This window comes from Monodelphis domestica, chromosome 2 (genome assembly GCF_027887165.1).
Source record: "Monodelphis domestica isolate mMonDom1 chromosome 2, mMonDom1.pri, whole genome shotgun sequence".
NCBI lineage: Eukaryota > Metazoa > Chordata > Mammalia > Didelphimorphia > Didelphidae > Monodelphis > Monodelphis domestica.
In genome coordinates this window covers 520760327-520778012 of record NC_077228.1, presented here as the reverse complement: position 1 = coordinate 520778012, position 17686 = coordinate 520760327, and the positions used below count along the sequence as shown (strand labels likewise).

General features: G+C 38.3%; 1 protein-coding gene across 48 annotated transcripts in view; it reads left to right on the top strand.

The window, feature by feature from the left end:
* GTF2I (general transcription factor IIi) overlaps positions 1-17686 on the top strand; it is a 106131-nt gene that overhangs the window by 11215 nt on the left and 77230 nt on the right. For all 48 annotated transcript variants that reach the window (XM_056819749.1, XM_056819738.1, XM_056819737.1 and 45 more), the window contains exons 2-3: positions 12132-12235; positions 15829-15967. In XM_056819749.1, the coding sequence (XP_056675727.1) occupies positions 12137-12235; positions 15829-15967 (238 nt within the window). In that variant the 5' untranslated portion in view covers positions 12132-12136. The remainder of the gene's footprint in view (positions 1-12131; positions 12236-15828; positions 15968-17686) is intronic.

The following is a 17686-nucleotide window of genomic DNA, read 5'->3' as shown; positions in this document are numbered from 1 at the left end:
GAGAGCCTTTGCCTGCTGTTAAGAACCTTCCACAATCTGGGGCCTGCTGGCCTTCCTAGATTTATTCATACTACTTCCTTTCTTGTACTTGATGTTCTAGCCAAAGAAGCATAGCTCTCTGGTTGTTTCCTAACTGGAGCTTGTCATCTGTCTCTCTGCTCTACAGAGAATCTCTCCCAATCTGCCTTATCTCTGGTAAACCATTCAAAGAGCAAATTTCAAACTCAGTCTCTTTGACTCCAAAAGTCATGATGTCTTCTTCCTCTGTGCCACGTGATTGTTGAATTGAATTAATTGGGACATTTTGAAACTAAACTGAAATGTTTTGGTATTAGCAGCCAGGAAGTGATCATAATCTTTGTGATGGTAACTCATTTATTTTAGAATATTTTCATGTTAAAACTTAATTGAGCAACTGTTTGAATGCCTATCATATAAAATATTGTGCTAGAGGCTGGAAAGGTGATCAATTTTAGTATTTCTGAAGAATTTAATTCTCAGCCTATGGCCTGAGCCCCAGAAAAGTGTGTCACACCTCTACCCACCCCAACTGTTTTCCAGAGCTGTTACGGACAATTTTCTGGGGATGATAAATAGGTCTTAAAGTAGTCTTTTTAGGTAGTTTGTGAGCCAAACTTGAGCTATAATAGAAGGCTCAGCCTTTGCAGACTCAGGGACACTTCTATGGTATAGTAGACTTGAATTCAAACTAGGGGAAGGGGTGTACAAATAATTGAACATAAATTGCCCCCAGAATTTCCTAATCCAAGTTCCTAAGAAAAGAGGTCCCAGGAAGAGTGGTTTTGTTGACCTAGGTTTCCCTATTAGGAGTGTAAGGAACATGTAAAAAGTTGTTGAGGAGAGGAGAGGAGAGAAGTAATAGATGGTAAAGATGAATAAACACGATCATAAGTCGTTAATGGAGAATTAGCCCTACAGAAAGGGAATACTAGACAAGGATAGAAAGTTTGTCATGTGCTGTGTGAGGTGCTAGGAATACAAAGACAAACTGGGAGCAGTTCCTGCCTTCAAAGAGCTTATATTCTGTTGGGGATACAACATGTACACCTAAGGCTGTACAGAATGCAGGCACTAACTGTTTGGTCATCAGGAAAAGCATCATGAGGCCCCCAGGGCTTGATACATTTTATGGAAAAGGCTGATTCTCAAGGAGTACAGAGCAGAGAAGGAGACTTATCTGTGAAGCAGTGAGCATCAATTAATGCAGTCAAAAAAATATTTCACTGACATTGTTTCTCTGTATCACTTTCACCATTCTGCAGTCTCCATTCCTCCCCCCTTCCAAAAAAGCCTTTCCTTAGAATAGGCATAGTTAAAATCAAAACATTTGTGAAAAAGCTCTTAGATGCCAAGCTAGAGGACCTTATAATAATATGTATATCAATGACATAGTTAGGAAGGAACACTGAAAGGTCCCAACAGACCTGGGATTTAGGGAGATCACTGTGGCAGGTGTGCAGAGGAGAGAGTAGACTTGGAAAAGGCTGCTGTGGCAGTAGTCTGTGTAAGAGGTGATGAATTAAAGAGAAGGGATAATTGATGGGATATGGAGATGAGGGAGAGCCTGGGTTCCTGAGAGGGAGTAATTTGAATGTGTTGAATTGGAGATGCCTCTGAAGCATCCAGTGTGAAATGTCTAGGAGCATTGTGGAGGCCAAAATTTGGACTGGATATCCAGACCTGGGAATCTCGGTGGTAATTGAACTCTCAGAAGCTGCCAATGCCACTGATTGAGGAGCTAGACTGAAGAGGAAGGGACCTGGAACGTAGCCAGTGTCACTTTTATTTATTACTGATTTTTCTCCAATTACATATAAAATACTTTAAAACATTTTTTTAATAATTGTGAATTCCAAATTCTCTTCCACCATCTCCATGCTAAGATGGCAAGCAATTTGAGATAGGTTATACATGTGCAGTCATGCAAAACATTTCTATATTATTCACATTGTGAAAGAAAACAGACCCCCACCCCCCACCCCAAGCCAAACCCTATGGGAAAAATAAACATAGTATGTTTCAATCTCTCAGAATTACTTTGAACATTTTCTTGTGTGAATACAACCCTTCTGACTGAAAGGGCATTAACCTGTTATTAACTGTTTAAGGCTCTATGGTCAACATTGCTTCAAAAGTGCCTCAGAATGTTTTCTACTAGTGAGGAAGTAATGGATTTATATAAAGTCTGTGGGTCTTGGCAAACCAAGGCCCTATTTGTTTGATGAATCGAGTCCTGAGATTTTTGTTGCCTACTTACAGGGTTTCTTAACTTTTAATGGCCCGAGATTCTGGCCTAGACACTGAAGGTGTTCAAGAATGGATTTTGAAGGTGTTATCAAGGACAGAAAGGACTTGCAGAGGCCTTTGGTTTAAGCTGTGCCTTGGGACCTGGCACCATGTAGTGTAGGCAAACCTAGGATATGATGAGACTTTCTAGGCCACCCGTTTAGAACCCTAGTGGACTCAAATGTAGCCACAGAGGTATTTCCCTGTTAATCCGTGCATTCCACATGGCAGTTATAGGTCTAGTTTAGGAAGCCTAGACTACCTCTGTGTGCCATTATGTGGATCTCACAGGCTTGTTCCTAACTGTTGGCTGCCTAGACAAATTGGTCACCTCTGCCAGCCTGAAGATGGTGCAGAGGCACTGCACCCCTCCAGTTCCACTTCTCTTCAGTTGCCTTTGGGCGAGTGAGGGCTCCTGGATGTTGCCTGGGCCCCAACTGGTCTGGACTTAGGTTTGGGAAGTTTAATCCCTGTCAGTGTTTTTTTTTTTTAATTTTAGCCCATTGCTTATTCTATATGGCCTGATGCCACAATAATGTTGTGAAGTATTTTTAAAGGTGGAAATGACTATAGGAAAGGAAAAACAATGAATTCTCCAAATTTCAGATTGAATGAGCTGAATTTTAAAGCAATTTCAGCTCAACAGCATCCTCCTGAGTCTTATTTATATATATAGTGAAACAAACAGTAAAACAATAAAGTATAGGACTATATTTTGTTCTAGTACTCTGTGGGGGGGGGGGTATGAAAGTATATCACTGAGGAGCCTGCAAACATTTGGAAAAGAGAGGCAGAGTAAATTCCAAAGAACCCCCTATGACTTATTGGCAGTCAGACTACCTCCAGTTTGCAAGATGTGAGAGGAACTGAACTATTCCATACGTAGTATGATGAATGTTAAAGTAAGACTTTTGCAGAAGATTTTTGCTCTGTAAACCATTGTTGTTCCCCCAGAAATGATGTGGTTTTAAGAATAAAATTGTTACTAGAAATGCATAATCACTTGAAAAGTAGGTGGATTTGGACTAATACAAAGTGTGAGTTTGAGTAGCTAACTGACAGCTATAAGTCTTGAAAAATTCATTTCACATTTTATTTAGAAGTGTTCAATATAACACATGCTATATGATGATTTTAAGGTTGATTTTTATGTGAAATAAGCATTTGTTGAAATATAATTATCAATAATTATGAAAAAGTAATTATATGAAATAATTATAATTTTGGATTTTATTATATTCTGTTAATATGTATAAGCAAATATAGATGAAGTTGCTGTGAAATCACTGGCATTACTGGTCTAGATGGCCCTACCATCCTAATGGATGTGTCAGTCGGCACCACACACACTCTGATGTGGCTCTTCTCCCTTAAAAGATTTCTAATAATGAGGCCTAAAGAAAGATTAAAAAATAGAACACACAGAGAAACTTTAAGTTTGAGAAGTACATGTTACAGAAAAAAAATCGGAAGCATAACAGGTTGTGAATTTGATATAATGTGCTATTATGACTCATCTCATGATTTATTACTGCTCTGCATGTATAATTGTGATAATGATTTGGCTGTCATCACAAGAATCTTGTAGAGAAATGAAAAAGGGGTTCAGGGAAACTTGTAAGTTCTTTTTGTGGCCTCCTGGGAGGTTACAAAGTGTTGTTTATGGAATAAGGTTCCTTCCAATGGAGTAAATTTTATTTTTGAACAGCATTTCATTATAAAGTCATATGTGTCAATGGGGAAATTTTCCATTCTGATTTTGGTCAGAGTCTACAGGGACCAAGTTGGTCTGTCCTTGGGGGTTCATAAATAATGCTCCTGCCAGGCCTTCCCTGACCTGGAACTTTATTTCTCAGGTTCATTTCTTCCTTCCCCACCCTCGAAAAAATCCCCAAAAGAAATGAAATTTTCCAAAGGCCAAATCCTTGGGAGATTCCCTTATTTGCCTTTCTCAGAAACTTGTCTTGTGGCCTGCATTGGATACTAATTAACCAGGTATATATTTTACTTGAGCTGGACAGCAGTGACAGACTTGGCCTGAGTTGAGTATATGGGGCTCCTGTTATTTAGAGTCATGATTTAAAAAAACCAAAACCATGAAATTAAACTTAAGATCAAGATTTCAGATTATGGAAGATAATAAATATTGCCTCATCATGAGAATTATTTTACAAACTGATACTTTCATACTTTTTTTTTTTTAAGTTGAAATGAGAGCTTCACTTTGATAAACATGTCTCCTACCAGCAAGGCACTATACTGAATTTGGGCAGATAACAAATGAAAACAGACTTGTCCCCTCTGGGAATTTCCATCTGTCCTAGTGAGAGAGAGAGAACTGCAGGGCAATGAGAGGTGGGAGAGAGTCCTGACAGTTGAGGGAAAGGTGAGTCTTGTGCAGAGTATCAAAGAAAGCTGATTCCAAGAGAGCTGAGGAGGTGGGGAGGCCTAGGAAGCTGCAGAGCTCGGAGATGGAATGTTGACTTCAGGCAACAGCAAGTTGTCCATGGTAGCAAGGAAATAGCCAGAGGTTCTTAACCTGGGGTCTGTTACCTTAAAAATATTCTGATAACTGCATTTATTATAATAAGTTGGTTTCTTTTGTAATCTAATGTATATTTTGTTTTGTGTGTTTAAAGCATTCTGAAAAGGGATCCATAGGTTTTGTTGGGCTGTGAAAGTCAGAGTGATGGAGAAGGGGGAGACAGAAGCATGGTCTGTGACCTAAAAAAAGTTTTAAGACTCCCTAGCATCAACTTGAAGAGGAGGAGTAAAGTGAAGTAAATTGGAAAGGTAGACCAGATTAAATAGGCTTATAGGGTCATACTGGGAATTTGTATTTATTCTAGAGACAACAGGGACATAGGGAAAGTTTCTGAGCAAGAGAGTAACTGCTTTGGAAATACTGCTTTGGCATTGAAATGGGGTGGGACAGTGAGCAAGGGGGTTATTGTCAGTAGTCCAGATGAGTGATGAGGTGATGGGGGCCTGGATTAAGGGTGTCCTTTGTAATGGAGAGAATAGAACAAAAATGAGAGAGATTATATAGGAGGTGCAATTCTTTTAAAATTTCAATTTCAGATGATTTCTTTGCTGATATGCCATATATATATATATATATATATGTTACATATATATATATATATATATGATATATACATTAAAAAAAACGTTTAAATCATGTTGTAAATTGTTCCCTAAGACCTGAAGGAGTGGAAAGAAAATGCAGTCCAACCTTGGTACTCAACTTGGAACTTGTTGAATTTGGTATTCAACACATTTTGAGAAGAAAAAATTGTCACGGTATTCAACATTTCCTTAGCACTCAACACACTTGCTAGAACTTGTTGGAATCTTCATCTCAGAAAGCATTTGCTCACTCAAGCTGAAACAAAGGATCATGTGTTAGTCTTATACGTGTATAGCCCTTACAGTGCATAACCCTGCTTGATCTTATGTTCACTTTTTGTGGCTTTTGTGACATTTTGGAGATATTTTTTTATGTAAATAATCATTATGGGTCCTATAAAAGTTGGTGATAACACCCAGAAGAAAAGGAAATTAGTTAGGACCACGATAGAGGTTAAAAAAAATCGAGAAACATGAGAGTGGTATCCGTGTTTCTGATCTCGCGGTAGAGTACCATATGCCAAGAACAACGATCTCTACCATCGTGAAAAATAAAGAGGCCATCAAAGCAGCTGATGTTGCTAAAGGAGTGAAAGCTGTGACGAAGCAGAGATCCCAGACATTAGAGGAGGTAGGGAAATTGCTATTGATTTGGATAAATGAAAAAGAGTTAGCAGGTGATAGCATTTCTGAAGCGATAATTTGTGAAAAGGCAAAACTGTTGCATGCGAATCTGTTGAAAAACAAGTCTGGAACGACCAGTGCTGAGAGTGGGGAAGGATTTAAAGCCAGTCATGGCTGGTTTGATAATTTTAAAAAGCGAAGTGGCATATGTAGTGTGGTAAGGCATGGAGAGACAGCCAGTGCCAACATCAAAGCTGCAGAGGAATTTGTGAGCAATTTTAAAGATTATGTAGAGGCCTAGGGATTCGTTCCTCAACAAGTGTTTAACTGCGATGAGACTGGCTTATTTTGGAAAAAAATGCCAAATAAGACCTACATCACTCAAGAGAAGAGGGCATTGCCAGTGCACAAACCCATGAAGAACAGGCTGACTCTGTTGTTGTGTGGGAATGCAAGTGGGGACTTAAAGCTGAAGCCCCTTTTAGTTTACCATAGTGAAAACCCAAGAGTTTTCAAGAAAAATAATGTCATAAAAAGAAAGTTACAGGTAACGTGGAGGGCAAATACTAAATCTTGGATGACAAGGCAATTTTTCATTGAGTGGATGAATGAGGTGTTTGGACCAATTGTGAAAAAATATTTACAGGAGAAAGATTTGTCTCTGAAAGCTCTCCTTGTATTAGACAATGCCCTTGCTCACCTACCAGGCTTAGAAGGTAATTTACTTGAGGAGTTCAATTTTATAACAGAGATTCTTGCCCCCTAAAACAACTTCTCTGATCCAGCCCATGGACCAGCAGATCATTTTTAATTTTAAAAAACTCTACATGAGGGCACTTTTCCAGAGGTGCTTTGAGGAGACCTTTGATACAGAGTTGACTCTACGGGAATTCTGGAAGAATCATTTCAATATCTTCCACTGCCTTCATCTTATTGATAAAGCCTGGGGGGGAAGTCTCTTACAGGACCATGAACTCTGCCTGGAGGAATTTATGGCCAGAAGCTATAACTCCAAGGGACTTTGAAGGCTTTGAGACTGAGCCTACCCCAATTGAGGAGGATATTGTGACTTTGGGCCAGTCCATGGGTCTGGAGGTCAATGGGGATGATGTGGAGGAGTTAGTACAGGAGCATAAAGAAGAGCTCAACACTGAGGAGCTGCAGGAATTTCAGAGGCAGCAGCAGCAGCAGCAGTAGCTAGTGGCAGGGGAGTGTTCTTCAGGTGAGGAGGAAGCAAAGGAGGATGTCTCACTTCATTAATTGAGGAAATGGGTGCAAAATGGGGGGAAGTGCAGAACTTTGTGGATAAAGCTCCATGCTAAAGCTTTAATGTACAGAATTATACTTTTGTTCAATGACCAGACTATTTCTCACTTGAGAGGAATTTTGAAACATAGACAGAAACAGACATCACTGACTGGATAGGTTTCTTGTGAAGCTTCTCCCTGGGGCAGGGGTCAATGGTGATAAGGGACAGGAAAGAGAAAGAATTCCTTAAGGGTAGTTGCCCTCACCCTCAGATGTCTTCTTGGAAAGGGACTCCTCTTCTAGACAATAACATTTCTCCTCCCCACCATTCCCTTAGATCACGAATTCCTCTCAAACCAGGTAAAGTTAAATTAAAATTAATTTATTCTAATTCTTTTTTATTTATGACCATGTATTATTAGTATTTATTTAGTAAAATACAATTTCATTAATGCATAGAATGTCTTATAAAATCTGGGTTTTCTGGGTGTCTAGAATGGATTAATTCAATTTACATGATTATTCCTTATGGGAAAAACTCATTTAGTATTGGATTGGGTTAGAAGACTTGAGATTCTTCTACTACTGGCGGCTTGTTTTTTATATAAAATAAATCTCTTCTTTTTTAGATTAGATAAAGCATTCATTTGATACTATGTGTACAGGCACTGTGCTAAGTACTGGAGGTACAAAAACAAAGATACAACAAAGAAGATAGTCCTTGCCTTCAAGTGGCTTACATTCTTGCTTTTTTTTTTTTAATCTAAGGCAAAAAAGACATTTGTCAAATAGGAACAGTTTGCTTCTTATTGAGATGTTAAAGTTGAAATGAGACTAGTTCTGTGAAAAATGTTAAGCTTTTTGGAATAATGTCATCTGGTGTCATTATTGGAGAATTTTTTGGTGATTAAAAAGTAACATTTCAGTTCATTTGAATTTTGTTGTTGTGTTTCAGTTGTCTAATTCTTTGTGACCCCATTTGGGATTTTCTTGGCAGAGATACTGGAGTGGTTTGCCATTTACTTCTCATTTTTGTAGATGATGAAATGGAGGCAACCAGGGTTAAGTAACTTGCTTAAGGTCACACAGTTAGTGGCTGAGACCAGATTTGAACTCAGGAAGATGAATTTTCCTGACTCCAGACCCAACACTTTATCCACTATGCCATTTAGCTGCCCCCATTTGAATTAACTATATCAATTAACAAAGCTTCATTAAGTATTTACCATGTGCCAGATACTGTGGATAAATGAACAAAAGACACTACCTTCACTCAAGAGGATGATATTCTAATAGGAGAAACAAGTAAATGTAAGACATAAATACAAAGTAATTTGTTGGAAACTGTCCCTAGCAGTTGGGTGATTCTGAAGGAAGAAGGGATGGGCCCCCTTGGAGGAGGAGATACTTGAGTATAGTTTTGAGCAAAACTGGAGATTGTAATACAGTGGCAGAGGTGAGGAAGGAGGGAGGTCATTTGAGGTCTGGGGGAAGGCCAGTGCAAAGGCCGGGGAGAAGGAAAATGCAGAGATAGCCATTGATAGGACTATAAAATGTCTCTGTTTGGAGAGAGGGAAGTGAATGCAAAGCTAGGAGGAATAAGACTTAATGACTGAATATTAAGGGAAAAGGAAAAACTGAAGGTAAGCGAGGAATGGAAAGATGATGGTAGCTGCCCCTTCCCTCCCCCTGCAGAAACAGGGAAAGTAGGAAGGATAGTTGGTTTGGAGGGAAAGCCGAGTTCTGCATACCTATGGCATACCAGTTGGAGATGCCCAGTGATTAGGAGGTAATACAGACAAAGCCAAAGAAAGAAACTAACTTGATTTATCTGAGGGTCATTTGCACAAAGGGAATAAATGAACCCATGGAAACTGATGAGGCTTCAGAGTGAGAGGTTCAGGTAGAAGAGAAGATAGAAGAGTGTTCAGGACCAAGAGAACCTTGGCATTCATCCAATAGAAGGGTGGATGAAGGAGGTAAAAAATATGAATAGTTCTCCCAGTAATTTGGTTGTTTCAAAAGTGTTTCCAATCAGATTATATTGATTTGATGACATTTACTTACTTTAAAAATGAGCCCAGTTCCTTGATGTTGCCATCCCTCCCAAGTGTTTACTTTCATGTTCACACTCTACAATTCCTTTATTTGATTCTGAGCTTTTATTGTTCCATCTTGCTCTGTGCTTTGACCTCAGCCCCATTTTCTATCTTCATTGTAATCTTCTGCCTCTCATAGCATCCCTTCCTGCCTCTCCTGCTTAAGAACCTCTCTTCATACTTCACTGGAAAAATGTAGAACTTTCACCAAGAGCTTCCTTAATTCTCCTCTAGGGTGGTATACTTTTTTAGAGCCATTGGCTCAGGAAGACCTGAGTTCAAGTCATCTTTTAGACCCTTACTAGTTGTATGACCTCGGGCAAGTCACTTAATATATCTCCCTCAGTTTTCTCAAAAAATAGAATAGGAATAATAATTGCGTCTATCTCAGTGGGTTGTTGTGAGGATCAGATGAGATAATATTTATAATGTGCTTATCACAGTGCTTGGCACATAGTGGGATCTTAATATGCTTATTCTTTCCCTCTCCCCTTCTCACATAACTCAGACTCAGAATCTTTCCCCACTTTCTCCTCCTTAACCCCTTGTTTTGCATGAAGAGGCCAAACTTATCTATATACTCCCTTGCCTTTCCCTTCTGGTCTTTTCCAGAAGATTGCCCTCACTATCATCCCACTCTTTGATTTCCAATCCCTCTATACCTATTGGCTTCTTCCCTGTAGACTGCAAACATATCTGTTTGCCCATCTGTAAAAAACCTTTCACTTGATCCTTCTGTAATTTCTTCCTTCATCTCCTTGAAATAACTACCTATACTTTATGCTTCCACTTCCTCTCCTCTAAGTTCTTAATTCTGGCTTCCAAATTAATCGTTTATCTGAAACCTTCTCCACAAATAACAGTGAGCTCTTTTTTTGCCCTTAGTTTTCATCTTTCTTAACCTGTCTGAAGCCCACTGACACTATTAATAATGTTCTTTTCCTGGATATTTCCCCCTCTTAGGTTCTCATAATATTGAACCTCTCTTTTCTGATTCTTTTCTATCTGTCTGACCATTGTTTCTGGGTCTCCTTTGTTGGCTCTTTATCCAAATCCTGCCCACTGAGTGTGGTGGTCCCTCAAGGGAATCCCCTCAATTCTCATTGATTCATCTGTAGATGGTTCCCAGATTTTTTAAAACATATATATGCAACACAAGCACTGTGACAAGCACATTTTAAACACACACACACACATACATATCTATCTGTCTGTCTGTCTGTCTATCTATCTATATCTATATATCCAGTCCTGGTCTCTCTCCTGAGCTCCTGTCCTTCTGGAATTGGGATTCCCAGTAGGCACCTTCAAGTCACCATATCCAAAACAGAGCTTATCCTCTTTTTGTCAAGGGCATCACTGTCCACTCTCCCAGTCATCTTATAAAGACTCACAATCTGGGTGTCATCCACATCTCTAACATCAATCTATTGTCATTTTTTTCTACCTTTACAATATTTCTGGTATATGTCCCTTTCTTGTATAGACTTATCACCTCTCACCTAAACTATTGAAGTATTCTTATGCTCTTAGAAACCTTAATTAAGGTTATCCCCTCTAATCCATCTGCTGCCAAAGTGCTTTTTGAACATACACATGACTTCCTTCCAAATTCAATTCAAATCTTACCTTCTGCTGGAGATCTTTCCCAGTCCCAGAAGACCCTTCTCTCTGAATTTACCTTTCATTTATACCATGTATATCTTATATGTCCAGATTTATTTGCACTTTGTCTCCTCAGAATTTGACCTCTTTGGCAGCTTGTTTTTGCCTTTGTGTCCCAGTGCTGAGAACAGTGCCTGGAATATTTTAAGCATTTAGCATTAATTTAGCATTTAGCATTAAGCATAAATGCTTAATCAAATGACTATATGTGCGCTTATTTCAGTGGCATTCTGCTTTGTGAAATAAAATAGTTCTTAAGAAAGTTGCTCTACTATTTACAACCTTACATATAGTTATATATTATAAAAGCATTTCCATATCATTTTTAATATACACATTTTAAGTCTTACTATGAGTATTTCATTATTTGTTGTTTGGGAGAAAAAATTGCAACCAAACCAACTTCCCTCTCTCCAGACCTATGTGTTAAGTCAGAGTTGGACTTAGAGAAGGTCCTTTCCAAATCTTAATGCATTTCAAAGTTGGGTACATTTCATAATTTATGGCTTACAGAATGATAATACTGGTTTTGAGATCCCTCTGAGTTTCCCATTGTTAGATTTTTCCCTAATGTCCTGTTACAGTGACCTTAAGTGTTTATAGACTTGGCTAAGATTGACCTAATAGTGCCAGTGAAAGCAGTGAGCCTGGTGATGATTTTTCTGTTTTGGATTTGTGAGTAGATTGGTATGGTAGAAGGCAGACTTTCTTGCTTTTGTTGAGCCCACTATGTACATCTTTACTTTCAGTTGGTAGAACAGGATGGGGGAGCGCATTCTGACTAAGCCTTTACTGGAGAGTGAGGAGTGGGTTGTCTTTCTTCAAAGGAAATTAAAACAGGTTTGGGGACATTGTTGCTTCCTGGATTGAGATGGAGGGGCAATATTGTATATGCAGAGATCTCCCTCTGGCTCTCTGGCTTGTGACAGTCTCCTTCTGTGAACTTGGGGCAACGATATCTTCTGTCTGGGCCTGTTTCCTTGTTGTATAAAATGACCCTCAGCTCTGCCATTCTTGTGAAACTTTCCTATTCAATTGCTCATTTTGTTTCCATTTTAGGAATCATGGCGCAAGTTGCAATGTCTACAGTATCAGTAGATGACGAGGAATCTTCAGAGAGCAGAATGGTGGTCACATTCCTTATGTCTGCCCTTGAGTCAATGGTAAGATGGCACTAATGCTATTTAACTATAAATTGTGTACTGGGGCGACCATCTCCTGACAGGACATGGATTAGGTTAGGCTTTTGTGAATCCCCAAAGTGTGGCCATCTCCTTGATGGCCAATTTGTATTTCATAACTTGGTCATTGTAATTCTATCTGCCTAAGGTGGGGGGGGGCAAATGATCTTGACAATGAATCTTATAAAAAAACAACATATACATTAACTTACTTTCTAGAATTTTCTATTTATTTTGTTGTTATTATCATTGAGAAAGTTTCCCCTAAACCTTGGTTTTAGTTGTGCAAGTAGTGAATTAATCTTTGTGCTAACTTTGGATTTGTATTTTAAGATGTAATTGAATCCATGAATTTGTATATCATAGCATTGCATTGTGGTATTTGTTGTCTGTCTATTTTTTCATGATTTACTTGATATCCTTTCTTAGAACAGCATTATATTATATGTTATTAATGATTAAATATGTTTGTTATTTCTCAGGTTCATTTAAAAAATAACCCACCACTCAGTCATATGTGTAATTATAGTTCTTAACAAGCTAATGAAATATCACTACTTCCTCCATGTCTTTTATGCCAGGCACATTATAATAGGATAGTAACCGATCTGATTGTGATATTTTATGGATTCAGAAATAATGTTGATCCAGAATAAAGAAGGGTCAAGTTTAATCATTTTTACTGATACATTGTTTAACATGAATGGCTCTAGGATTTCAGATGTTACACAAGTCTTATTCCACAATTTCTCTAATTCATCTTCATGGCTTAATATATCTCAAGCTGAATTGTCCGGAAAAAAATGCTAAAAAAAAAAAGTCATAACCAAATTTTCTGAATGCCACTTATTTCTGTTTTATCAATCTAAAGTGGACTTTATTTGTAATTTATTTTAAAATGAAACAGGACTAATTATGTAGAAAAGCTAATTTTATAAAATACTTTTGTCCACAAAATTATTGTGTTTACAAGCCTTTGGACCTAGAGCATGGGATGGTGGAGTCTTTCTTTGAGTATTCTCATTCTCATTGGAAAAAGTCACCCTTTGTACTCTACTTGCATTCCTCTTAATCATTTAGATTAATCCCTTGCCCTTTGAATACTTTTGACCTGGGGATTGTGATTTCTTCATTGAAGTGCTTAAAACAGAGTATTTTACTGAAGCCAAATTTTTGGGTTCACCTGTACCTAAATTTGTACTTGGAAATAACCAAATGATCACAGATTCTACATTTAATCAAACTAGTCCAATGAATGTTGTTTTTTCTCAAGTGTGAATCTAATGAGAGTATGGATACATTATTATATATTGCTATTAGTGGGATAACGTTTTTTAAAATGTCCTCTACTCTCTACTGATGGATAGTTAGTACTTTAAAAATGTTCATTGGGAGGATGACTTAGAGTAATGACAATGAAGTGCATTTGGTACCTTGTTGACTTCATTTGAGGTCAACTGATTCCTATCCAAGATTTGGTTAACTCCTAAGTGTCTCATCCAGCTATGCACAAAAGAATACAATTTCATATATGCTCAATTAACTTTTTAAATTGTTCGCATTGATTTTTGGAAATTAATATAATCCAATGGTGGGTTTGAGAATGGAATTTAAAACATTATTGCTTCTGTAGTAATAAAACAAATGTAGGAAGTAGCTACTTTCCCTTGAATATGTAATACCCCCAGGGGCAGGTAAAATGACTCAGATTGTCTGCCAGGCCCAGAGGTGGAAGGTCCTGGTTTCAAATGTGGCAATAGACATTTTTTTTCCTCAATTTAGTCAATTTAGAACATTATTCCTTGGTTACAAGAATCATAGCAGGTGTTTTTTACCAAGCAAGACATAGAAAGAATCACAAAATGTAAAATAAATAATTTTGACTACATCAAACTAAAAAGCTTTTGTACAAACAAAACCAATGTAACTAAAATTAGAAGGGAAACAACAAATTGGGAAAAAATCTTCATAGAAACCTCTGACAAAGGTTTAATTACTCATATTTATAAAGAGCTAAATCAATTGTACAAAAAATCAAGCCATTCTCCAATTGATAAATGGGCAAGGGACATGGATAGGCAGTTCTCAGATAAAGAAATCAAAACTATTAACAAGCACATGAAGAAGTGTTCTAAATCTCTTATAATCAGAGAGATGCAAATAAAAGCAACTCTGAGGTATCACCTCACACCTAGCAGATTGGCTAACATGACAGCAAAGGAAAGTAATGAATGCTGGAGGGGATGTGGCAAAGTAGGGACATTAATTCATTGCTGGTGGAGTTGTGAACTGATCCAACCATTCTGGAGGGCAATTTGAAACTATGCCCAAAGGGCAACAAAAGAATATCTACCCTTTGACCCAGCCATAGCACTGCTGGGTCTGTACCCCAAAGAGATAATGGACAAAAAGACTTGTACAAAAATATTCATAGCTGAGCTCTTTGTGGTGGCCAAAAACTGGAAAACGAGGGGATGCCCATCAATTGGGGAATGGCTGAACAAACTGTGGTATAGGTTGGTGATGGAGTACTATTGTGCTAAAAGGAATAATAAAGTGGAGGAGTTCCATGGAGACTGGAACAACCTCCAGGAAGTGATGCAGAGCGAGAGGAGCAGAACCAGGAGAACATTGTACACAGAGACTAACACACTGTGGTATAATCGAACGTAATGGACTTCTCCATTAATGGCGGTGTAATGTCCCTGAACAATTTGCAGGGATCTAGGAGAAAAAAACACTATTCATAAGCAAAGGATAAACTGTGGGAGTGGAAACACTGAGGAAAAGCAACTGCCTGAATACAGCGGTTGAGGGGACATGACAGAGGAGAGACTCTAAATGAACACTCTAATGCAAATATTATCAACAAAGCAATGGGTTCAAATCAAGAAAACATGTAATGCCCAGTGGATTTACGCGTCGGCTATGGGGGGTGGGGGAGAGGAAAAGAAAATGATCTATGTCTTTAACGAATAATGCTTGGAAATGATCAAATAAAATATATTAAAAAAAAAATAAAAAAAAAAGAATCATAGCAGGCGTTTTTCTTCAGTGTTTTTACTCCCAGTTTTCCCTCTGAATGTGGACAGTGTTCTTCCTCAGTCTCTGTGTACAATGTTCTCCTGGTTCTGCTCCTTTCACTCTGCATCAGTTGAGGTCGTCCCAGTTCCCATGGAATCCCTCCACTTTATTATTCCTTTGAGCACAATAGTATTCCATCACCAACAGATACCACAATTTCTTCAGCCATTCCTCAATTGAAGGGCATCCCCTCATTTCCCAATTTTTTGCCTCTACAAAGAGCGCAGCTGCAGTAGACATTTCTTAGCTGTGTGACCCTGGGCAAGTCACTTAATCCCCATAGCCTATCCCTTACTGCTCTTCTGCCTTGGAACCAATATACAGTATTCATTCCAAGACAGCAGGTGTAGGTATGGTCTTAAAAATGTTATTATTATTTTTATAGAGAATAATCCATTTTGGGGATATTTTGTTAATTAAAACACATGTGTTGATGCATTGTGTATGATTTCCATCCATCTTAATTTTTTTTCCCTCTTTTTTCTTTTTAGTGTAAGGAACTTGCCAAATCGAAGGCAGAAGTAGCCTGCATTGCTGTATATGAGACAGATGTGTTTGTTGTTGGCACTGAGCGAGGACGGGCCTTTGTCAATACAAGGAAAGATTTTCAGAAGGATTTTGTCAAATATTGTAAGTGTTTATAGAATGTCTCTTGTACTTCATAGATTATGGATTTCATAGCATTTATACCTAAAAAACATTTCTATAGTTTACTCCTTCAGTTCAGTAGAGCATGTCACTATGATTAAAGAGTAAAGTGATGTGAATCAGGAGACTTATGAACATTTAACAAAAGTTTAATAAATAAAAGGGTTAAATGACTTTGATCTTTTTTATTCCTTAAGACTCCACATACTAGCCACACACAGACGTATATTCCATATGAGATGGATATATGTTGGCTGCTGAGGTTGGAGGCACTAGGACACGATGTTTTGATACCCTCATTCACAGGTTACCCTGGTATCAAACGTCCAACCATATTTCTATGTGGCAGGCATCTTGGCTGGTATATCCCTAAAATGCACGATCAGTACAAGGGAGAAAAAAGAAATTCCCCTTCATCTCCAGATATAGTCATCTTTTTCTTTAATTATGAAAGTTCTGGCAACTTCTTATAATCCTGACTATAGTAGTAGTAGTAGTCTCTCGGTAACCGAGGATGACGATTGTCTTTGTGCGTTTTTGTGCACAGACACTTGTGCATGAAGATTTAAGTGGAAAAGTCGATGCACAGAGACAGTCCCACTCTCTCAGCGTTGGAAGCCTGGATGGCCGTGTTGTCCTTTGTGCTCCAACATGCCCTAAGCACTCCACAGTGCTTTGCTGTGTCGCCCTCTCAGCCGTTGAACCTTCTTGTTGGTTTCTTCCATCTGTTCCACCAAAGCAGTCTTCACATGCTGGGTGAGCAAAGCCCTGGTTCACCAGGGGTCGACGACCCAATCAATGGCTACCCTCACAAGGTTTAGTGGGCCTGTCGAAGCCGTTGCCCAGGGTGTGGCCGCTGCATGCTAGCAGCTTCTGGGAGCCACAAGTGAGAGCTGGGTGTCAGGTGAGGGTCAGAGGCTGGAGAGCTGCCCTAAGAGGGCACGACAAGCCCTCCATACCAGAGATACTACTCCTCCCTGAGCACCCCACAATAAAATCTGTTAATGCACCTGTCCTATGAACTATGGGACTACTATCACATTAATTCAGGATAATTAGAGTGAAGATTATTTTCTTATTGCTTTTTATCATTCTTTTTGATCTTTTTTGAAACTTTTATCTTTGATTTTGATGACTAGATATGGAGATCATTTTTATTATTGCAAAATTATTAATACGTTGAGAAATTTTTACTATTGTTTGACAATCACACTTACTTTTTACATTCAAAGTTTTTGCAGTATCATTTAATGATGCTACATGATTTTTGTGTTTTTTAATTTGAGTTACAATTTTTTTATTTTTTAAAACGAAAAGGGGAATATGTAGCATTCCAAACATATTCACATCTAAGAAACATAAATGATGTATGGATATTGTGTCTTCAGACCCAAGGTTTGAACTCTGATATTTGTGGGCTGACTGGACCTACCCATGCTGCCTTTGCTCAAGGCAAACTCATTAACATTTTGTGCAGAGTCAAATTCCTTTGTAAAACAGGGGGTTGAAGTCAACATGCCCAAAAGGTATCATCATTACCATCCCATCCAATCTGAATTATCTATGCTTTGTTACATATTCATTGAGCACCTCCCAAGCCACACTGAAATAAATTTGGAAGGCAGTCCCCTGATTTTCTCTCTTGGACTTTGGATTCTCACACTTGATACTCTCATCTTATTTTCTATCTAGAAACTCTTG